The 23983-nt window shown below is 46.7% G+C and overlaps 1 protein-coding gene across 1 annotated transcript in view; it reads left to right on the top strand.

Annotated features, from left to right (window-relative positions):
* Positions 1–23983, top strand: part of Arhgap10 (Rho GTPase activating protein 10) — a 261328-nt gene that overhangs the window by 219307 nt on the left and 18038 nt on the right. Inside the window, exon 20 of the mRNA XM_051169161.1 lies at positions 17151–17319. Coding sequence (XP_051025118.1) covers positions 17151–17319 — 169 coding nt within the window. The remainder of the gene's footprint in view (positions 1–17150; positions 17320–23983) is intronic.

Below are 23983 nucleotides of genomic sequence, written 5' to 3'. Positions count from 1 at the left end.
AGGTAGCTGGGCTGTCTAAGAAACATCTTTTCAAACCAACCGCGATATTATTTATCCTGAATGAAATGGAATTTTTAACGCTGTCAAGAGTGACTGATCTGAAGGGTTTTCTTTGATAGCCAGGAAGATGAGCAGACAGCTTGAAGGCGAAGGTATCGTGCTGATGTGGCCCATTCTGCGTTTTGTGCATTAGAGAACTCATAAAGACTCCGAGTCAGGCGCGCTCGCAATGACGGCATCGGAGCAGCCCCGTGGCCTCCTCCTCACTCCCTGCCCACTCACCCCTTGCCAGATATTGACGAAAAAGGGAATTTTTTTCCTAGAGTGTCTGGGTTTGGCCTTGGTAGCTATGGGTGGACACTCCATGAGCCTGTTGGTGGAGGAGTACAGTGTCACCTTTGGATGTTTAAAAAAAAAATACTCTTTGAGCCTTTTCAAATTGAGATTTTTCTTGTATTTTGCATGTATGAATATTTTCTAAGTTGCACAGGACTTTTCAGGTATGGAATGTAATTGTGATCATTAGTTTATTTTTTATCCTTTGAGTCATAATAGAAACAGTAGCTATTTAAGTCTGTTTAGAGAACCAAGATTTATATACTTTTTTTTCTTAAACATGTTAATAGTTTATGTAGGAATGTGCCACAAAGTGGAGGAATAATCGTGTAGTTGCTGATTATCATACTGTTTGACAGACCCTGTTCTGACCAATATTTGCTAAGCTTAGGTATTCCTCAGGGCAAATTGCAGAGAGTAGTCATCTCTCTGTGAAATCAAGAACGTGGGACACAGAGAGGGTCGGTAGTTCCTTCAGACACCGCGGTCAGGACCACCAGGCAGTCTGGCTAATGGCGCTTCATCGCTGTGCTGCTGCCTTGCCGCCGTGGTAGAGACCTCCCCAGCCCAGAGCGTCTGGGAATGGAAAGGAAGTCACAGTAGAGTCTCCTTTAAAGGAAACATTGCTTAAATACAGGAACAAGCACAGTGATCTAGGAGCCCAGACAGTGGTCATCTCAAGGGCTGGAGAATCTGGTAATGGTATTTATATCGTTTTTATAGCAGTCACTTATTATCACACATGGAGTATACATGTGTGTACAGACAACATGTAAACATTTATGTAAGTAGATGTATGCGTATAGAAGGCTGAGCTCTCCTTGGCATTTTGAGCTTTCTGTTTTGGGCATCAGCTTAAGGTTTTTGAAGTGGGAGGACTAAAAGCAGAGTCCTGGAGTGATGGTGTGGTGTCCCTGTAGCCATGGCCAGCTTTCTGCTTAGTGTCTTTCTTCGTGATGGGCTGTGCTGCTGTCTTCATCTCCAACCCCCCCCCCCCCCCCAAGCCCCCCACCCCTGTCCTCTTCTCTGCTGTTCACATTGCTCTTGTATTTTGGGGTCACTGCTACTGGAGATACTTGGGGAGCAAAGAGTTTTGTGGGTGCTAGACTTAAGTCTGTGTTTGAGAGAGCTTGGGCCTCCCCTTGGTGGCTTTTATGGCCTTAGAAACCCTGCTCTGTGCCTTAGGAGTCGGTGCGGCACAACTGTGACATGGTGTTCGCCGAGCACAACTGAGTTACTGGATGTAAGGCACACAGCGCGTAGTGGATTCTCAGGGAGTTTTGCTTCTGTTTTCTTGGTGGCCCGATACACAAAATACTTCCTCGCGTATGCTTTCAAAGAAAATGTAATTTGGTCTTTTGAGTGATTTTTGTCCGCCGTGGCTTCGGTTGGCGTTGCTGCTGGACTGCCCCTTCTTGCTGCAGATTCTGTTGGCCTTGGCCAGGCAGTAGGCATGGCTGTGAGCTGCTACCCAGTGCCTGTCAGGGCCTCCTGTAACTTGGTAATGGAGTCTGGCTTGGTGCTTGTTGTTAGTTTGTTTTCTTTTGTCATGAGCTTGATTATAATACAGCCCAGTCCCCCATCAGCTTTCCCCAGTGTATAATTTGGGCATATTTTACCTGTCAAGTATTGTGTTAATTTTTTCCTTTGTCTTTGAAAGTTTTACTTGAAATATGACATCACTTCCCCTCTTCCCTTTCCTCCTCCCACCCCCTCCCAGTCTCCTCCTTTGAGAGCGGGAAGAAATGCATTTAGTTAGTTTATGGCAGCTTTATTCTCTCTCTTTGCCCTGTTTCATTTTGTCATTCGTCTGTCTCTGTTCATTTCATCATGTCTTTCCACTTTACTTTGCACTTGGGAAGCCGCCTTTCCTCGGACTCGGGGTATGCCTGTTCTGAGGGGTTCAGACCTTCCTGCAGTCTTGTTTCGTGCTTTGGGGATTAGCGGGTGGGGGCGGCTGCCTCCTTGAGGGGAAGAGCCCCCTTTCCTAGAGTCATTTCAGATACAGAACTGGCAGTGCCAGTGAGAGTGAACTAATCTCCCGAAGCCGCCATCACCGGTCTCTGTACTACCGAGCTTTGTTATGGTTCCTCTATTGACGTCCTGTATTACTTGAGAGCAAAATGACATGAAAAAGCAGTGTCTGTTGACTGGAGAGTGAGATCTGACTCTCACACGAACTCTGGTGCCCCCTTTTCTGACCACCTCCCCTGGATGGGGAGGCCTGGCGGCACTCAGAGGAAGGATAGCAAGTTACTAAGAAGAGACTCGATACTCTAAGAGCATATACAGGGGGAGGAGGTCTCCCTCAATCACAGACATAGGAGAGGGGAGAAGAGGGGAAGTGGGAGGGAGGGAGGAATGGGAGGAAACAGGGGAAGGGCTAACAATTGAGATGTAATATGAATAAATTAATAAAAAAAATAACCCTAAAAAGAAAAAGAAAAAGAAAAAGCAGTGTCTGGTCTTCTCCTAGCCAGGGCATCATTACTAGAACTTGCAGTGTGACTGAGACAGAGGTGAGTGGGATTAGGGTTGGGGTTGGGAGTGGTGGGATTAGAACCTTGGGCCTTGCACATGCTAAGCACATGCTGGGCCGGGGCATGCCCAGCCCTTTTGCCACCAAGTGCCTGTGTTGCAATCCTTCCTCTTTAGCCTCTCAGGTATCTGAGATTACAGATGTCTGCCATCATAGCAGGCTAAGAACACCCCTTCTACTTGGCAACTGTCTCTTGGGTGTCACAGTCAGCAATATTACATAGTGGGCATCTGTCAGGCCTAGCACTGCCCCCCCCCCCCCCCCCCCCCCCCCGCACTTCTTCTAACCTATGATGTAAGGGAATTTCCCTGAATAAAGGAGTTTCCTGTTTTCTAAGAAGATAATTGGTTCATTCACATCTTTTTTTTTTTTTTTGGTTTTTTTGAGACAGGGTTTCTCTGTGTAGCCTTGGTCATCCTGGACTCACTTTGTAGACCAGGCTGGCCTCGAACTCACAGCGATCCGCCTGCCTCTGCCTCCCGAGTGCTGGGATTAAAGGCGTGCGCCACCACGCCCGGCCATTCACATCTTAATAACCTGTGGGTTTAACTGAGTTTTCCAACCAATTTTTTTTTTTACAGTGATATTTTAAAAAAAAATACTTTGAACAATATAAAACATTTGTTTTGTGACATTGGCCATAGTTTTTTTAAACCTTTTAAATAATACTTTCATTACTTTATTTATTTATTTATATATTTTTTATTAATTTATTCATATTACATCTAGATTGTTAGCCCTTCCCCTGTTTCCTTCCATTCTTCCCTCCCTCCCACTTCCCCCCTTCTCCTCTCCCCTATGTCTGTGATTGAGGGAGACCTCCTCCCCCTATATATGCTCTTAGAATATTGATCTCTTCTTGGTAACTTGCTATCCTTCCTCTGAGTGCCGCCAGGCCTCCCCATCCAGGGGACGTGGTTCCAACCAATTTTTAAAAAACAAAGTGTCTACCTAAGAAATGGGGTGTGTGGTTACATGCACTTTTCCAGCTAAGGGAAACTATGTAAGTTAACACAGTTTCTCTGGTGTAGGTTTTGATGAAGGTAGAATAAATATCAGGCCTCGGAATTCTGAAAGAGAATAGTTTTAATTTTTGCCTTGTTTCTGACGGTTTCCTTGTGTAGATCTTGCGCATTTGCCTCTCCTGGCGGAGCACCCTGCACACAGTGTGCCACTGTTTGCTGCCTGTTGCACTTTCATTTGGCTAGCACACGGGAGGCTGGAAGAGGAGCAGTGGCTTTTCCTTGGTTGTGTAGGTGTTAATTAGATTTTGGATCTGTGGTGCTCCTTCCCAGCCATGCTGCCTGGCTGGGTGCTGCTCTTTGCTTTGTGTGCTGTAGCGTCCAGGTGGAAGAGCCCGTGATACTCTGGGCTAGCCTCACTCTGGGGTATGTTGTGAAAAAGCAGCCTGATTTTGTTGGACAACCGAGGAGTGGGCAGCTTGGAAGAAAATAGTCTTAGTTGTTGTTGTTGTTGTTGTTGATGGTGTTGGTGTTGGTGGTGTGTGAGTGTGTGATTGTGATTCTTTGGGCTGTGTTGGTATAACAGACCCTTACTCCTTTTTGAAGCAATAGAAAGTTGCAGCCAGCCGTTCTGGAGTCACATCCCATATTCAGAATGTGAGGTGAGGAATGTCCCACCATCCATAGAATTCACACTCCGGAGTCAGACGGAAAGCAGCCAATATGCTGATGTACTGTCAGGACTGGGTAGGAGAGGTAAGTCATATGTGGCTAATCTTTACATGTCCTAATTACAGTGTAGAGTCTCAATCTCAACCCTTAGAGGGCCGCAGTGTGAGGTGTCATTTCCTGAGTGTCACTAGTCTACACGGGCTGGTACCGACTGTATTGGGTAGTAGCCTTGCCTGGTCCTCAGTCCTCTACTTTATGTGTCCTTCCACTTAGGAAGGATGCTAGTGATGCCTTTTGCCCTCTGTCTTAAAATTGAGTTGTTGGCCCCCATCACATCTGTTGTTTGTGGCGGCTGAATTGCTCCAGCTCCAGGACAGATTTAACTCTTTGTAGGACACCCCCACATTTGCTGCTCAGCATGACATTTTTATGCATGATATCAAGTGCAGTAGTGTTTTGAGCTGGGGAGGGGGAGATGTAGTTTTGCCTGTTATAGCTTATGCTAGTTCATGTAGCATTACAGGCTAGTTTAGGTTTAAAAAAAAAAAAAATGAAAACCTACCAACCCAGACCTTATTTTAACAAACCAGAAGTTACGTCGGGATGTAGGAAAGGCCCCACAGCTCTTTCCAGTGCCCTCTGTATGTCATGGGTAACAGTAGGAGGAAAGGCCACTGTTCAAGTTATTATTACAAAACTGTGTTTGTTCCTCAATTTTTTCTCTTAACCTGGCAATCACACAAATAATTGAAACTCTTTTATATTTGTTTAATGATAAGCTTCACAGCACAAGAACTGAGCAGTTAGTACTCTATTCTTATCCCCCTAAGCTGATTTGGCTTCCTCCCAGAGCACATCCCAGTGCTAATTGCACTTTGTAGCTTTTCCTTTTCCGGCTGCCTCTTCCTCCTGTCTTTCTCCTGATGTCTCCTGGACCTCTCCCATTGCTGAGGTCCCTAACTTGGCCGACTTCTCCTCCACTGGTGGGCAAGGGGAGCAGACCTATTCAATCCCCTGCTCATTGATTGGCTACAAGCTGCTTTATTGGCATACTGGGGAGCAGTGTTTACACAGCATTAATATAGGAGATTCTCAGAGAAAGGATTGCAATCAGATATTGAGGGGGCGCTACAGAAATCAGCATCTGAATTACACAATAACCTTATACCTACAGGCTGCTATGGTGCGGTCTGGCAGCTGTTTGTGAGTGGCTTTCTGAACCATGGAAAATGCAGGCCAGCCTTATGGCAGGCGCCACACCCTGCTGGGGCAGGCCACCTAATTTATATTGAAGCCACTTTCAAAAATACAGTAGCTGATAATTGACATTTGAATCTGTGTCTGTTTAGAGGAAGTTACTAAATACCAGCTCACATTTTCCTGTTCATTTCTACTGTGATCTTGACAGCAAGCTTTATATACTAATAAGCAATGAGGGTAATTTTTAAGGATATTAGCTTTTTACTTACATAGTAACTCGAGTGTAGTACTTACAGTGTGTTAATAATCCCTATTACATGAGTACACTAAAGTAAACGTGCCAACTGTATTCCAGTGAACTCTGTGGTAACTGTTCTTTGGCTATCAGTATTTGGGAAGATTATCTGTTGGCATAATATGCTTTTACTTCTTAATATTTTAAACCTAGTGTTATTTTTGGTATTTTTAAAAATTGTGCCTTACAAATTTTAGCATAAAATGTTTACTCTCATTGAGTTCTAAGTATTTCTTAGTTTCTTTAGAGCTTTCTTTTTTCATGTTCACAGAAAAATTTCAAACTTTCAATCTTTATAGCTTTCTTACTAACTTTATTTAGTTTGCTGGCATGGGAATCGTAAAGTGCCGTATTTTGTTACAAAGTGTCAGTTGTCTTGTAATTCTCATCTGCTGTGAGAAGATCATTTTAAATTTTTATTTAATTAATTTATTTTTTGTATCTGTGGTGACTTGAATGAGGACAGCCTCCGTAGACTAGTATTGTTTGAATGTTTGGTCTCTAGTTGGCAGAACTGTTTGGGAAGGATTAGGATTAGGAGAAGGATTAGGAAGTGTGTCCACGTTGGATTTGGGTCAGTGGTTGTGCACTTGGAGGTTTCAGAAGCCCATGCCATTCTCAGTTCTCCTTTTTCTTCCTCCTCAACCTCTACTTCTTCCCCCTTTCCCTCCCACTCTTCTTCCCTCCTTCTTCTGATTGTCTCAACATGTAAGCTCTCAGCTACTGCTCCAGTGCCTGCCTGCCTGCCATGCCTGCCTGCTGTGCCTGCCTGTCATGCCTGCCTGCTGTATCCACCTGCCATGCCTGCCTGCCTGCTGTACCTGCCTGCCTGTCATGCCTGCCTGCTGTGCCTGCCTGTCATGCCTGCCTGCTGTGCCTGCCTGCCTGCTGTGCCTCCCTGCTGTGCCTGCCTGCCTGCTGTATCCACCTGCCATGCCTGCCTGCCTGCCATGCATGCCTGCTTGCTGTGCCTGCCTGCCTGTCATGTCTGCCTGCCTATCATGCCTGCCTGCATGCCTGCCGCCTTGCTCTTCTCCATGATGGTCCAGGGCTCACTCTCTGAAACTAAGCAAGCCCCAATGAAATGCTTTCTTTTACAAGTTGCCTTGGTCACAGTGTCTATTCATAGCAATAGATGACATGTCAAAGCCTGTCACTGCAGTGTTGAGTTCTTTGGTTTTTTTCCTGTAACCTGTGGTTAGGTGCTTGACACTGCATCTTGCATTTTTCTTCATTTATTTGACCATCACCTTGCTCTTAATCTCTGTTAAGTGACCTTCGTGTACCTATTGTCATTACCTTTCTTTTGGTCCTATTTACCTACTGCATCTGTCATTTGTTCTTGTATTTTCAACCTTGTCTTTTTCACCTTCACTTCTTTAAGTCAGCATATTGCTAGAGTTAAGAAATGCACTTAGAGAGTCACTGTCGTTTAATCGGCAAGTTTAATTAATTTTCATATAATTGCCATTATGTTATAATTTCTGTCATTGTATATTTTGTATTTAATGCACTTGATACTTTTTTTTTTTTTTACTTTTTCTGCCTTTTTAAAAAAAATGTTTCCCTTTTTAAAAAAACATTTTATTTAATTTTAATTTATGTGCGTTGGTGTGAGAGTATCAGATCTTGGAGTTACAGACAGTTGTGAGCTGCTATGTCGGTGCTGGGAATTGAGCCCGGGTCCTTTGGAAGAGCAGGCAGCGCTCTTAACCACTGAACCACCTCTCCAGCCCCTTTCTGCCTTTTCTTTAAGAAAGCAGACTGGCCAGGTGTGGTGGCACACGCCTTTAATCCCAGCACTCGGGAGGCAGAGGCAGGAGGATCACTGTGAGTTCGAGGCCAGCCTGGTCTACAAAGGGAGTCCAGGAACACCAAGATAACATAGAGAAACCTTGTCTCAGAAAAAATAAATAAATAAAGCGCAAACTGGCACCTGCTGTTTCTGATGGTGGTCTTCTGCCTTTTTGTTTCTAAAGCAGTTGTCCTTGTTTGAATCACGCACCCTTCTCTACTGGATTCTTAAACTATCTATATTTGCTTCCACAACCAGAAAGGCAAACAGTCTCAGGTCCTCCCGTTTCCCCACCTTTGTTGGTGTTTCCTAGAATTGGGGTTTGTGTTGTTTTGGTTACTCCCTTCCCGTTTCCTCCACTGATGGCAACAGCAGACTTTACTGCGTTAGTCGAGCATCCCTCCCTTGCTTCTCTTGGTAAAATCCTGAGGACTTTCTGTGGGAGATTAGCCAGTAGATGTGCTGGGTGCCGGGCTTTCGGGGATTTTTAATGGGCGATGATGCTTGTGTTGGGTCCTCGCGTCCTGAATGACAGAACTCTTTTCCTTTGACTCTTTGCTGGATCTTTTCTGTTCTCAGTGCTGTCTGAGAATACTTTTATTAGACTGACTTCTATCTGATGTGTTCTTATGTTTGCGTAGGATTTGCTTTTGCTCTTTATATCTGATATTATACAGTAGTGCCTTACATCCATGGTTTTCTTTATTCTCCAGTTTGCTGTTCTTGAGTCAGTTAGGTTGTGGTCTGCTGCAGTTTCTTTAATTTTTAGAAGTGTGTCCTGACTGCTTTAGGCATCTCTTCCTGTCAGTCTGTTTCTTCTCTCGGAACCTGGGTGTTGGCAGGTCTACGTATTGTGTTTCTCTAAATCACTGAATCTTCATGGTTTCCAAGCATGCTGACTGTGGTTGTGCTTGCTCTGTGGTGCCCCAGTACCTGACAAAGCAAGGGCCAGATTATTTATTTAGGCTCACTGTTTCAGAGGGTGGAGTCCTTAGTTGATTGGCAGAACCTAGTGGTGGCAGCATGTGGCAGAGGACAGATGCTGATGTCATGGGGAGCCAGGAAGCAGGAAGTGAGCCAGAAAGTAGCCAGAGATCGTGCCTAAAGTCCTGCCCAGTTACCTGCTTCTTCCAGCTAGGAACTTCCTCCCAGGATTCTCAGAGCCTCCCCCAAAATAGTGCCAGTAGCCGGGCACCAAGTTCTCAAAACTTTCCCGTGGGAGCGTATTTGATATTCAGGCCATAACAATATGTCAGTTTTCCTTTTGTTCCTCCATGTTCAAGTTTGTGATTTTTTTTTATAAAGGAAGGGGAAGGTGTTGCGAGTATGCTGGCAAGGACGCAGCAGATCCCGTAGCTCCCTTTCTCTTTCCTGTCTCCGTCCCTGGCTTTAGCTGTTGATTCCAGCCATTTTCCTAGGTGCTTGACTTACAGTCAGGTTCTGTTCCTAGCACACAGCTAACAGACAGAAGGGTAGGTGTTCAAATCCAGTTCCTTGCGTGAGTGGGCTTATCACGCTGATCATGCCCACATTCAGTGTGGAGAGCTTCCTATTGCCCAAGGCCTGGGGTGTCACGGTTCTGAGAAGCCACAGGATCTGAGCCTCGTCGGGTCTTCTGGGCTCGGTCCTGGAATGGCTAGCCTTTGGCTTATGTGTGCACTGACCCCTGAAGCTCTCCTTTCTGTCTCTGTTGCACGGAGACAGTGGACAGGTGGTCGAAGGCATGCATGTCTCTACCTTTTCAATGTGGAAGAGAGGAAGATTTTCATGTAAAACCCCTGATTGGTCTTTATCGGAAAAGTGTAACTGTGCCCTTGTGTGTACAGTTACTTAGTTCTCAGCAATCCTTTCTGGTCCTAGAGTTTATCCACTGATGATTAGAGAAGGCTCTGGGGTCTCTGACCTCACCTGGACCCCACAGTGGCAGCCCACAGCTGTCTTTGAACTAACCAGATGTGTAACTGTGAGGTTTGAGTAATGTAATCCAAACGTGAAGCCAGACATTCTCATTTCCTTATTTCTTTTTTCTGTCTTGTCCTTTTTGTTCTTACTTGGTTAATGTGCAAGCCAGATAGCTCCGAATGAAGAGCATGGAGCTGCCCTGCTCTTGCAGGGAACCAGCTCCCAGCAGGGTTGCAGAACCACAGAGGCTTCCTGCAAAGTCTGTAGGGCGTTATGTTAACTAGTGATTGATGGAGGACGGCCGAGCCCATCGTGGGTGGCGCCATCCCTGGGCTGGTGGTCCTGAGTTCTATAGGAAAGCAGGCTGAGCAAGCCAGGAGATGCAAGCCAGTAAGCAGCAGCCTGCCATGGCCTCCAGGTTTCTGCCCTGCTGGAGTTCCTGTCCTGATGTTGTTTTGTGATGAACAACAGTGTGGAGGTGAAAGCCAAATAAACCCTTTCCTCCCCAGCTTGCTTAGCTCATGGCAATAGTAACCATAACTAAAATGCTTGGAGCTAGAGCACTGCCCAGAATGTAGGGCCCTAGCTAGGTCCTCAGCCCTGAGGGCTAGCAGGGGGAGGGAGAGGGGGAAGGGGGGAGGGAAGGAAGGAATCAGGCTAAATAGAAGAACGCATGTTCCTCTGGCATGCCTTTCTGCCTGGTTTTAAGAGAACCTGTGAGTCACTTGTCTTTGCTGAGTTCTGCTGACTGCAGCGCCCGAGCGTCTCCTGGATCCAGTGTCTGGACCACGTTGCCCCCTGTAATTCCTGCAGTGACATCTCTCCAGCTGGAGGTGAATTCAGATGCCCCAGCATTGCACACAGAGGCCTCAGCTCCGGACTCCAGCCTGATCCAACTGCTTAACAGTTCTGAAAACTGCCGAGCTCTCGCCTGTCTTTCAACCTTGATATTTCTCTGCCAGAGCCTCTATTCTTTGAGAGTCTGGCAGTAATTTCTCCCGATCTCTGTTGCGTGTCTCCCACATGTCTTCCAGCCCTCCCACTGCCAGGTTTCTAAACTCGGTTATTACCAAGTCTCAAAGCTCCCTGAGAAAGTCACATTATGCAAATGGCACCCTTTGCTCTGTTTATTGTCACCTGTCTCCCCTGTGTTAAACTGTAGCATTTTGGGGCTAGGGACTGATGCTATAAAAGTAAAGTCTCATCCACCGCCATTCAACATCCGGCAGGTGGCCTGGGTTCCACTTCCAGTGGGTCGGTTCAGGTGCTGCCTTGAGATCAAAGGTCCCAAGGTCCCGTTTCTTGCTCAAGGGTGGCTTAGAGTGCTCCAGTGAGGCCCACTCCACATACTAGGCCAGGTTCCTGGTCTTCCTGGAGAGGGAGAGGGAGTGAGATTGCTGGTATAGATGGCAGTGGAGAGTGGCAGGGTCCACAAGCCTGTGGTGATACCAAAAGTGTCACAGTGCGTTGTGCCTTGCTAAGTATGGTGGAGGAAGTATGTGGCAACCCAAAACCAGCCCAGTCAGAACAGCCGGACGGCTGTTCACTGGAGGTCAGCACCGAGCTGGCAGCTGCTGATGGAGTGGGTTTCCTGGCTGCCACACAGTTCTGCCATCGCTGCCTGACCACCAGGCATCCAGTGGGGCTTTTCCCCCAGAATAAATAGAGTCTCAGAGTGAGAATTTTACATCCTGTATTCTGAGTGGAAGTTTTAAATCTTCTATTCTCTGCTCAGTCTTGGAGGCAGTGCCTTTCATATCCACCGTCTTTTCTGTAGCAGCGCCCATTGAATTACCTCAAGTCTGGTGATTTTGCCTGGCAACACAGTGTACTTGTAAAGAATTACCAAGCTGAGACATGGTTCCCCCCGCCCCCAGAACACATACGATGGAGTTGGGTGCAGGCTAGAGTGGGTTGTGAAACCATTATGTGGCAGCAAAATGCCAAGTTGATGCTGCTTTGGTTGTGAGAGGAGAAAGTGTACAGACAGGGTTAGCGGCAAGTATTTGGTGGGAGTTAGGTGCAAGCCGGGGGTTGCTTGTTGTTTCGTCCTGGTGGTTGTTCAAAGGAAAAGCCTCTTAGTGTAACTTTTGTTCTGTTTATTCACAGGACTGCTTGTTGATACCCATAAATGGGTGGCTGGCACCTGAGGGTAAAGGCTGCCTTACTAAAAGCAGGGAGAGATGAAAATGATCTGACTGGGGCTGGGCCCTGTGGTCGAGTGCTTGTATGGCATGTGTGGCCCCAGGTTCGGTTCATAGCACTGCAAAATGAACAATCAAGTGTCTGAGCCAAGCTCTCCGTTATAAGTTAATCCCATAACATTCTCAACTCTTGCTTTTGGAATCACACTTAATACACAGGTTTAGGTGATAACTCAGTAACTTTTCTTGCAAACATGATGATCTCACTTCCCTCCAAGAACCTCACTTCCCTCCAAGAACATACACTGAAAAAAAACCTCTGGGCCTGATGGTATACACTTATGATTCCAGAGCAGGGCAGCTGTAGACAGGTGAACACCCCGGGCTTGTTGGCCAGCCAGGGTAGACTGTTTGTTGAATTTCAGGCCAGTGAGAGACCCTGTCTCAAAGGGAGAAAGGTGCCTGAGGACAGCATCTGGGATTGTCCTCTGTCTTCCACACACAAATATATTGATAACACACACTATTAGATGAAATTGCTGTAAACAGAAGTTTGGGAAATGGCTATAAGCCTCACTGCCGATGTACATAATGGTTGGCTTTCTTGTTCTTCTTGTATGCAGTGAGTTTTGCCCAAGTAGACAGACTCCTTCCTGAACCGAGAAGGGGAGAGGAGTGTCACGTGCTGGAAAAGGAGAGCGAGGTGTCTCGCTTTTGATCAGTTGTAGACATGCTCCCATCCACCCCTGCCGTTCTCACCTGAGGGCTCAGAGTGCCACTGTTCAGCAGACAGGATGACAGTTCTCCTAATAGAATGTGGTTCGGTGCACGGAACAACAGTTTGTGCTCTGTCAGTCTGCCCGGGGAACAGATTAGAGGCAGTGTATACAAGCTTCTGTGTCTGGTGGAGAAAAAGCACCCCCCCACCCCTGCCCCCGGCATGCTTTTAAAGTAAAACCTTTGCTCTCAGGCTCCTCAAACCTACTTCTTGGCAGGGAAAGCCTTTTCTGTGGCAAGAACGTGGCAGGAGGAAAGCTGGTCCCAGACCCTCCACAGCTGCTTCACTGTGTTACGCGCTGCCCCGGAGTCCTTGAATGACCCTGGAGGGATGGCACCCTAGGCGTCCTCCTCGTGTTGCCAGGAAACCTACTGTGTGTGTCACCATGAAGAGGCCTGCTCTGTACAAGGAGCTGAGCTCATACTAGTAGCTGTCCTGGAGGTCATTGACACTGAGGGCGCTTTTATCATTGAAACCCCTGGCAAGAAGCTACCAAAGGGGAAGGAGTTCTCTGGACTTAGAGTTGAAGGGATACACACAGTCTATCCTGGTGGCATGGGACACCAGGTAGGGAAGTCCCTGTCAGGCTCATTGCATCCCTATCAGGAAGCAGGAGAGGAGGGGACAGGAAGTAGGGCTAGACCATAAAACCTCCAAAGCAGCCAGCCCCCAGTGATCCATTTCCTCTAGCGGGGCCCCCCCTCTTAAAGGTTCTATTACCTTTCAAGACAGCTTTAGACACACAAACGTATTTGCAGGGGGAGGAATTTCACATGCAAGCCATAGAAATTATCTTGGAGTCTCCTCTTTCGGGTCTTGTGTGCAGTCTAGGCTAGCTTGAACTCAGCGTGTGGCTTGGATGTCTATGTGACATTCTCAGCCTTTGTGCCCGTGGAGTGCTGAGGTTGCAGTTGTGCGCTGCCAAGTTCCCCTCAGCCCCTCTCGGGGACATGGGGACACAGTTCGTCCTCACATGCAGAAGAACTGGAGCTGAGCATCCTAAGCACAGGAAGAACCAGTCCTTCTTTCAGAGGGAACGCCATTCTAAAGAGAGTTGAGGCTCTGGGTAGGTTCTGGTCCACTTGGCTCTAAGTTGGCCTGGTCCTGTTGTTGGGACTGAATTTCTCCAGTTACAAATACGATTGTATCAGTATGGCTTTCTACGCACCCTCCCCTCCCCCCTCCCTTCGCCTCTGAATAATGACACAGAGATCCTTGTATTTATTGAAAGCTCCAGGCACTATAGCTGGGCAGACACTCAGTTATTCTTTATTTTTAAAAGATTTTTCAAGACAAGGTTTCTCTGTGTAGCCTTAGCTGTCCTGCACTTGCTTTGTAGACCAGACTGGCCTTGAACTCACATCGATCCACTTGCCTCTGCCTCTCGAGTGCTGGGATTAAAGGCGTGCACCACCACAGCCCAGCTCACTCAGCTGTTCTAACTCAACAATACTGGCCCGGCCCACTTCCCAGCCGCTTGGCCCTTACGTGCCATCTCAGTCTCTGGCTCTGGCACCTTCATGCTCATCCTTGTTCAGATGGTGACCTGTTTCCCACCTGAGACCCCCACCCCCACCTTCTGGGCCTGGAAGTCCCACCTTTTTTCTCTCCTTCCCAGCTATTGGCTGTTTAGCTCTTTATTTGTCCTATCAGAAGGCGAAGGTGACAGCGAGCAATGTTTTACAAAATACTGAGTCAGGAGACGCCGCAGAATAATCACGAGCCTGCTGGGCGGTGGTGGCACACGCCTTTAGTGCCAGCACCTGGGAAGCAGAAGCAGGCGGATCTCTTAGTTCAAGGCCAGCCTGGGCCACCGAGTGAGTTCCAGGACAGCCAGCTCTACACAGATGCCATGGACCGTCTCAGTCGGGTATAGGTCCTTGGGAACGGGAGTCCTCGAAGTGTTGGTGGACAAAGATAGGCAAAGTGACAGAGACAAACCCAGAGGTAGTGTTTGAATCTGAGTGTATTTTGTAGGCAAGCGAGCTAGACTTTTATACACATTTTTTTGAAATGTGAAATATTTTTGTGGCTGCATTTTTTTTTTTTCATTCAAGGAAGTCAGTGAAGCAATCAGGCATACACAGTGCAAAGTACAGGATGCAAAGTAGTAATACTGTCATCATGCTTGAGTCATTAGCTTGGTATCAGTACGCATGTGCCCTCTTTATCAAGGGTCAATGTTCTCTCATCATTATGTCAAACATCTGTGTGCCAAGACAGTTTTTTCTTAGTTCTTCTTTTTATCTGAGCGCCACTATCTGGAGCTTTCTTAAACACTTTATTTATAAGTCATAATATAAATTATTAACTGATGATTAATTCTCAGCCATGTTTCTTTTAAGAAGTGGAGCAGAACTTGGTCGTGAACTCCGGGCCTGAATGGTCCTTGGCTACAGTCGCATGTTAGGGAGTTTCACGGAAACGGTCGTCATATTTGAAAGGTCAGATGTGAGAGTAGGTTAGGAGAAAAAAAAACAAAGACAGAATACGCCAACACAAATGAGTAAGAAGAAGGCTGCAATTAGCTGCTCCTGGCAGAAACATCAGACCCATTCCAGGAGGCTCTCCCTGGGCACGGGGTCGTCGCCTTGGGTTGTGCAGTAGTAACATTTGTCACACAGACTCCACTGGAGGGGTCGTGACACACAGAGAAACCCTGACTAGAAAACAAACAACAACAATAACAAAAACAAACAAAAAATGAAAATCTAAAAGTCCAGACTGCCACAGAGTGAGTTCCAGCACAGCCAGGGCTACACCAAGAAGCCCTGTCTGGAAAAGAAAACAACAATAACAACGACAAAATCACAATCCCAAAGCCCTGACTGCAACCAGATCTCTCAGGATACAGAAATGAGCATTTGAATACATAGTGCACAAAAAAACATCTTCCAACCTATGTTTGTGCTGCAGGGCTACCGGAAAGGTCACTTGATTTAACAACAACACAATGTTTTCAGAATTTGTAATGAGGACGGGATGACACTTTGCAAGGAGGCGCAGTCCAGGGAGAAGACCCGCTGGACTTTGATTGCTCAGTCTGCATGTGCCTCGCCTTCTCTGCAGGGTGCTAAGCACAGGGTAGTCCCGGAACTCCTGCTCCATTGGCTGGCCCTTAGCTCCCAGTTGGGTCGGGAGGCAGTAAGATTTATTATCTACTCTGTTTCCAAGTCTAGCATTCTAAGATCTGTCCTAGTCAGGGCCCAGAATATGTCATGTGCTTCGTTTCAGGAGGGACTGCAATTTCCCTGAAGTGGCTTCCTGTGCTCGTTCTTCTCTGACCCTGGCATTTGTGCGCAGCCTAGGATCCAGTTGAGGAACTGAGGGCCCAGTGCACACACAGCTTTTGTTAATGTAGAACTGCCTCCTCTGCAGGTCACCTGGGGAGTCAGTATTTAATAAGGTCTTTGGGCAGAAAGGGCAAAGTTCTGCCTGGTGGCATTCCAGTGGGTTTTATGGAAACTGGGAACATCGTGGAAGCACGTTGAAGGAAACAGCTGCTTTTGCCAGCTCTTTTCTGCATTTTCCATTTTCCTTTTAAACACAAGCTGCTACTATATACAAACGATAGAAGGCATGTTTTACGAAGTGGCGTAAATCACACACCTCACTTAGAACCTGTTCTTACTTGTAGTTTGCGTTCACCCCTTGCAGTTGCTGCAGGACCCAACTCTGGGCTGTCTCTTCAGTATTCACACGGAGGAGGGGAAGCTCCGTTGTGTCTGGAATATTAACAGGTTGGGCTGTTAGAAATCCTGGTCCAGGGCATTTCCTTTTCTCATGCACTCAGTGTGAAAGAGTGCACACAGGTGATCTGCTCTGCATGGCTGCTGTGCAACTCGGGGCTGTCCCTGATACTGTCGTTTGTTTAAATCTGGGTTTTCTGTGGGCTAAGCATTAATCATGGCTTCATAAAAGGTGCATGTTTTCCATTCAGTCTGACTGGTTAGTCTCTTTCCTTCACTCCTCATGGGGGATAGTCTTGGAGTTAGTCAGTCTTCTGTTACTATAGTAAATGCCTATGGTAAGCCAGCTCACAGAGGGAGAAGGCTCACACTGGCTCACAGGCTTGTGGGAGGCAATAGGACACCTGTGGTAGACATAGCTCTTACCTCTTGGCTGCCAAGGAGAGAGGAAGAAAGAGGCTGGGGTCCCATTGTCTCCTTAAAGGACATAACTCTAGTGACCAAGTAGACATTTCACAAGGTTACACTTCCTAAGGTTTCCAACACTTCTTGGTTATGCTACTATCTGGGGACCAGGGTGTTAACTGAGGGGTCTTTGGGAACAGGCTGTATCCAAACTTTAATAGTTTTGAGTGTCTTTGTTTTGTTTTAAACAAAACCAAAAAGAAAATCCCACACCCACAGGTGCAAACCTGCAAAAGTATCCACACACACCCCGGCTGAATTGTAAATATAATTTCCAAAATAACACGACTGACTGATACAGTGCCAGGTAGTTATTAGTAGAGCTACTTTTTTCTTCTTGGTTTGTTTGAAATCTGATGCCCTTTTCCTCTAGGTGACAGTCCCAGCCCTGTCAAGGAGGATCCGCCCACTAGCAGTCAGGACTCGCTGTCCACGCTGTCCTCTCCGTCCCCCACAACGTCAGCTGCCCACGGGCCTCCTGGACCAGACGGAAACCACCTTGCAGCCGATGGAGGGAACTGTGGAGAGGGCGCAGCCACTACGTAAGTCTCTGTGCTTTGGGGTGGTGCTGAAGGAAGGAAATCCACCACTCTTTTGGACAGCAAGCATTCAAGCCGTTAGATCCAGGGATTTTCCCAGTCCACAGGCTACCCAAGGGAGAAGGGCAGGGCACACTGTTTGAATAATGCCCTCCTGTTTCCAGGTCGGAAGGGGGTGGGTGTGGCTTCCAGTCTGATCTCTGTTCAGTTTGGGGCACTTTGGGGTCACGGGAAGGAACTTCTGCTCTTAGTTCTCTCAACATAGCTCCTGGACAGCTTTGCAAATACAGAAAAGGGAGCGTGCTTGCGTTCTGATGCCTGCGCTGTCTCTGGAGACTGCCCTAGAGTGGTGTTTGTAGGTGAGTGGTTGTTGCTAGGGTAACCGTTCTGTTTTACTTTAGAGCATCTTGCCTAATTGAGATTTGGTAACCGACATTTGATTTTTATCTCTTGGTTTTAATTCCAAGCTTGTGCAGATCAGCTCAGGTCTACCAGAACAAATGGTATGAATACAAACAGGAAGCCTTGAGCCTGTTTGATTCCTGGGGTCTCTCTCACAGTGTTGATGGAGACCGAGGAACCACTGTAGAACAGGGGGCTGTAGAGCCTGCAGAGGGCAGCTGAGTGCTCAGAGAAGACAAGGCAGATATATGAATAATTATGAGGCCTTGCTTGATTAGTCAATCAAATTACATCCAAAATATATTTATAATTCACCCAGAGAGCATTAAATTTTTTTAAAAACTAAAATTGCTTAAAATAGATTACAGATAATGATGTCATCTGACCCTAGCTGTCCCTCATATTACTTGGCTTTTTATAGCCTCAGCTGGATTCATATGAAATCATTATGATCTTATTAAGTATTAAGAGAGGCTGGGAGGACTTTGGTATGATGAAATTTTGGGATGACCTAAAGATGTTGAAAAGCTGACCTGAAATCAGAAACTCTCAAGTTGGCATGTTCATTCTCTACGTGTGTGTGTGTGTGCGCGCGCGTGTGCGCGTGTATATACATGTGCACATGAGTGTGCATGCACACCCCATCCAAGATTGTTTTAATTTTCTGTGCTGAAGATAATGTGTTGTCCACTTAAATCGTGGATACTGAAATAAGCTTGTCACCTATGGGCATGTATCAGCAGTGAAAGTCCTTTGGATGTTGCCGTGGTACCCAGGGTCTCAGCCTGGCTGCACCTGACTTGGAAGTAGTCTGTGTGCTTTTCAGTGAAATCCAGATCCCTCGTTCCTTCAGCGAGTGCATCTCAAAGTCAGCGGAGCGCAGTTTGCGTAGCCATCGTCCTTCCACGTGCTTCTGCAGTGATGTGACGTTGTGAGCCATGGGATAGCCATTGCTCGCTCTCAAGTCACAACACGCAGAATGAAGTCCCCAGCTTCCTATTCATGCACATTTGAAAATGTCATGAAAACTACTCTAGCCTTGCGAGCAAGCAGACATTTCACAAGGTTGGGAGTGGGTGGGAAGCGGTGGGAGCCAGCGGGAAGGTTTTGCTGGAATGGAAGCTTGCATTCAACTCAAGGTCTTGATTTTCTCCTTCTTGTTCTTCTTATGTCGTACTTGAAACCTGTCTGTTTCTCGTATGTTTGGGAGTACTTCCAGTTCATTTTTTTTTTTTTTTTAAAGATTTACGTGGACGCGGGAGACGGCTTGGTCGGTAAAATGTTTGCTGTATGAACATGAGGGCCTGTGTCCAGTTCCCATAATCCCCTAAAACCGTTAGATACTGTGAGCTCAGTCAGGAGGGAGGCCGCCTAGGCTTTGCTGGCCAGGTAGCCAGGCTCCGAGAGAGACTCCCAGAAAACAAGGAGGATGAGTCCTGAGGACTTTGACATATGCTCATGTACACACATGTGCATGCGTTGGTGTACACACACATGCTCACACTTGACTGGATTCTGTCAGCTCAGGTTATCTTTGACGGGTAGATGAAGCTCCTCAGATGCACAGGCCTCAGAGCCACCCTATACTCCAAGCTGGCGTGTGGCTCAGAGGTAGAGCCTGTGCTTAGCAGTCTCTGCTAGTTTAAGAAACGGCTTTTTATGCCGCCCCCACTCTCCTGGGCCACCCCCACTCTCCACAGGGATGACGGGGTGGGCCTGAGAAGGAGCTGGAAGGCTTAGGTTTCTAACAGCCCCTCAGGTGATGGTTAATAAGCACAGACCTGGAACCCGGGGCCTCTTTCCCAATTCCAGCCTGGTTGACTGAGGAATAAGATTCGGGTAAGTGGGTTCTTCCTGTTTTATTAATATGCCTTTTTAATTGACACAGAATCGTTCCGTGTCTTTACTGCGTATAGCATGTCTATAAAATGTATAAGATCAGCTCAGGCCATTCATGTATTCACCACGTGGTGCATTTTCAGTGGTGGCAGAGAGTTGCCCTGGCTTTTCTGAGCAGTGCACCTGGGCAGTCACCCTGCTGTGCCCCTCTTACCTACCTCCTAACAGTCCTTGATGTCTGGCCCCTTCCCCAGCCTCTGGTCATGTTTTTCTGTCTACTTGTTTGAGTTCACCATTCTTAGTATCCATGTATTAATGAGAGTATGGTGTTTTTGTTTGTTTGTTTGTTTTGTGTGTGTGTGTGTGTGTGTGTGTGTGTGTGTGTGTGTTTTCAAGTTCTATAGGGTCACATTCATCGGTCTCCCAGTGGCCAGGGTGTGTCACCCGAGCACTTGGATTTCTGTATTAGAAATTTCTCTGCCTGTTTGCTCCCGGCAGTCTGACCTGTCTTCGAGGTCTGGCTGAATCTTCACATCCACGGTGGCCGATCCTTTCTCTCTTGATCCATCTTCATTTGGCATCAGCACAACGGTGCCTCTGGCTATTGATTACTATTTGCCCATTCGTTTCCTTTCCCATTTATATGTCTGTCTGTCTGTCTTTATTCTTACACCAAGCTTGACGATAAGAGTCCTCACTAACAGGAACTGGATCGTATGCTCCATGGACACTTTTCAGCTGTTGACATAGTTATTAGTAAATATTTAATTTCCCTCACTAATTACTATTTTCTTATAAAAAGCTCGTTTTTGAGGACCCCATTCCCATGAATATCTCACCACACATCTCTTTGGTTGTTAAGTCTGGTTCTGTCTGTCATCTTCTTTCTTCCTTATGGAGAAAGATGAGAGCCACCTACTGGGCCTTCCATGGCCTTAGCCTGGGAATTTCCTTTGTATTTGTAAATGCAGTTTCCAATGTCCATTCTTATCTTTTGTTCTCCTTCCGTTTCTACTAACTGGCTACGCAGTACCAACCACAGTAGGCCCTTACTAAATGCTGGAGAAGTTTCTTTTAAATGGAAATTTCTATGAGGCCATTTAAAAACTCAGCACCAAGCGCTAAGAAGGAGGGTTAGAGTTAGGGTTTCCAACTAGGGGATTGACTTCACCTTCCAGAGGTAGCACTTCTCCCAGATCCTGGAGAATGAAGCCAGTGGCATGAAACCATGCTTGCAATGTGATACAGAAAGGCCTTCCCCTCAGCCGCTGGAAGGCAGACTGACAGGAAGACCCACAACAGCTGTGGCTCTGACCCGGGCAGTGTGTAAATGCAGCTCCGGCCTCCGGCCTCTGGCGGTTGGGAAACGGTGCAGCAGAATTAGATTTCTTGGGCTTCTGCTGATGTGTGTGACTTGTGGGTTATAATTCACTGAAGTCAGTCAAGCCAAAGCTATTACTTACCTGTACACTCGGAGAGGTGATGGGTGACTCCATTGCCAGTGAAGAATTGCTGGCTCAGACTCCTTGGAGGACATGACATCATAGGTCAAGGTATTTCAAATGTCCCAAAGTCATTTCTCCCCCCAATAAAGTAGTTTTCTCTAAACAGGTTTTCTTCTGTTGTAATTGATGGAGCCGGGTTCTTGGCAGGTAATCCTTTTAGGCTCCCTGCACAGAAGAAAATTTCTTTTAAGAAATACCAGGAAGCTGTCCCTAGCCTGCCAATGAGAAGGCCGGTTCTCGTGTTCTGCTCTACTCCAGATGGCAGAGTCCCATGGTGGCCCTTTTCTGCCTGGATGTGTTGGCACCTGTGGCCCAAGTCTCTAGGGCAGGAATGCTTCCTGCATGATGAGACACTTGGTTTTGGCTGTCGGGGATAGTAAGATATTCTCAAAATAGTATATGCTTTCAACTGTCAAGCCATCTCTAGCTCACCATTAAAAATACTCTTATTCTTTGAGAATCTCTCATACAATGTACTTTTATCACATGTACCCCCTCTCCCAACTCCTGCCAGATCCACTCTCTGTTTCCTACCAACCTAACATCTTGTCCTCCTTAAAACAAACAAACAAAGATCCTTAAGTCCAATTTGTGCTGTTCGTCTACCCATAGATATACACGACCAGCATGTGCCGCTGGTTGATGCGCCATGGGCAACATCCTTAAAAGCAAACCAAGTCTCTCTATTCTGGCTGCTAGAAGTTGCCAAGTAGCTCAGCTAAGGGTGGGACTTGACACCCACCTCCCCCTCCATGCTGAGATTTTTGTCTTGGCTAGAGTTTAAGTATGATGTCACAGTTGCTGGGAGTCTGTCTGTGTATTCGCCCTGTTGTGTCCACGAAGCACCATTTCCTTTAAGTCACCTACTGTCTCACGCTCTTTCCTCCACAATGATTTCTGACCCTTGGGAGGAGGCAGTTGACATAGAGGTCTGAGCATTCCACAGTCTCTCAGTCTCTGCACCTTGATAGTCAAGGGCTCAACCTGCCATTTTTGTTCATAATGAAATACTAAGCTGCCTTTACTTTGGGCAGACTAGGGTTTCTCAGAGACAACTACTTGGCATTTCAAATTTCTTGAACATTTCATTGGAGATATGAAAATGCTCTTTAGATACGACGTATGGTTTAATATACCACAGTAAAACCATGATTGATGTATTTGAAGTTCAGGGGAAAAAAAACAAACCAAACTCTTGTAACAGAGTTCCAAAGAATTGGCACATACACAGGAATTAGAGGAGACCCAGGCAGATCTCATCTTTAGCCTCTTCCTGTGTCTTGTCCCGGCCTCCCGAGTGCCTGCCTTAGCTGCACACTGCTTCCTTGTCCTTTGTTTTGTTTGAGTTTCTGTTTGCCTCATTTTATGTGGTCCTGCAGGTTTACCCCCTTGCCTCATACATGCCAAGAGAACAACTGGTGAGTGGCCAGCCCAGCCCCGAGTCCTTGTTAGACCCGGACGGTCAGTTTTTCCTAGTTGGTACCATAGTATTTTTAACATAAGGTTATGGTCCTTGTTTCAAAAGAAAATAGCTTTCTTTTCCCACATTCGCATTCTTGGACACAGTCAAACACTCATTGCTTTTTTGTAAGAAGGACAGGGTGTTGTATAAATTCAGAAAGACACCAGGCGGGAGCAGTAGTTCTCTTGGGCAATGAACTGCCCGTTTTAAGATGCCCAGTGTCTTTTTTTTTTTTTTTTTTTTTTTTTTGTCTAGTTTTGGCGATCATTTTTCTGTTAAAAGCAAGTGCTTATCTGCACATCGGTCTTGGTTTTGAAAATCTGGGCATGGCCTTGCTGTCTGGCGCTGGCATTGTGAAAAGTGGCTCAGGTACCCCACTAGGTGGATTCAGAGAGACAGATCTAAAGTGAGTCAGCTCTGAGGAAGAGCAGGTGGGCGCATATCGCCCCACTATGACCCTCCCTGCAGCCTTTGCGTTCTGCTTGGTCAGCTCTTTTCTGCACCTACAGGGACACTGGGATCAGAAGACCCTGAGCCTCTTTGCTTTAGTGCGAGCTGGTAGCTCCGGCTTGTGGAGGTTTGCCTGGTTACCCTCTCGTGTTCCTAAGGAAATCAAGGAGAATTCCATACCATGGGCCTCTGGGTTTTGAGAAGTTGTGAAAATCACTTCACTTGATTACTTGTATCAGCACAGTGGGGTAGATCTCCGTTCTTGCTTAAAGAGAGGGAATCGGATTTAGGGAGCACAGGAAAGCTGCTGTGGGATTAGATACAGCTTGGTCCTTGTGATTTAGGGCTTCTGTTTGTTGTACACCACACACACACACACACACACACACACACACACACACACCTGCGGTTGTGGGGCATAAGCCCTTAGTCTGATCGGTGCGCATTCATTATCTAGCACCTTTCCTGGGAGTTGCGGAAGGCGCTGCCCTAAATGCCCCACCACCCTGACAAGGGTCAAGGGACGTTGATGCATGCAAGAGATAAGCACCTGCAGCCTTTTTCTGAGGAATGGGCAGCTTGTCTCCCGCTAGCTTCAGAGAAGCTCTTGAAGCTAATCTCAGGCCTGTGTATGTGGCCATCGACCAGCCGTCAGTGTCTGTGCAAGCCCTTGGAGGCCGTAACATGTGTCCTGTGAAGTTCCTTGCTCAGTGATGTTGATAATTGTGTGTGTCTCTCAGGTACGCCCAACTCGTGTCTTTCTGTTGTCTTGTAGCTGTACATTCTGAAACTTGGGGAGTTTTATTTTTGAGCCAGAACATTGGATATCCATATGGCTTTAAGTTCCCACAATGGAAGAGTGGCCACCTAAAATAAGGACACGTGTCTAGATTTTGTAGTAGCATTTTACTACTTAAGACTCCAAGGCACTTGTAAGGCTTACATTAAATCTTGCTTGGCTCTGGTTTGCCTTTGGTTTCATTGTGTTTTGCTGCTGAGGATTTTTTTT

This window comes from Acomys russatus, chromosome 26 (assembly GCF_903995435.1).
Source record: "Acomys russatus chromosome 26, mAcoRus1.1, whole genome shotgun sequence".
Lineage (NCBI taxonomy): Eukaryota > Metazoa > Chordata > Mammalia > Rodentia > Muridae > Acomys > Acomys russatus.
This window is presented reverse-complemented; position numbering and strand designations above follow the sequence as displayed.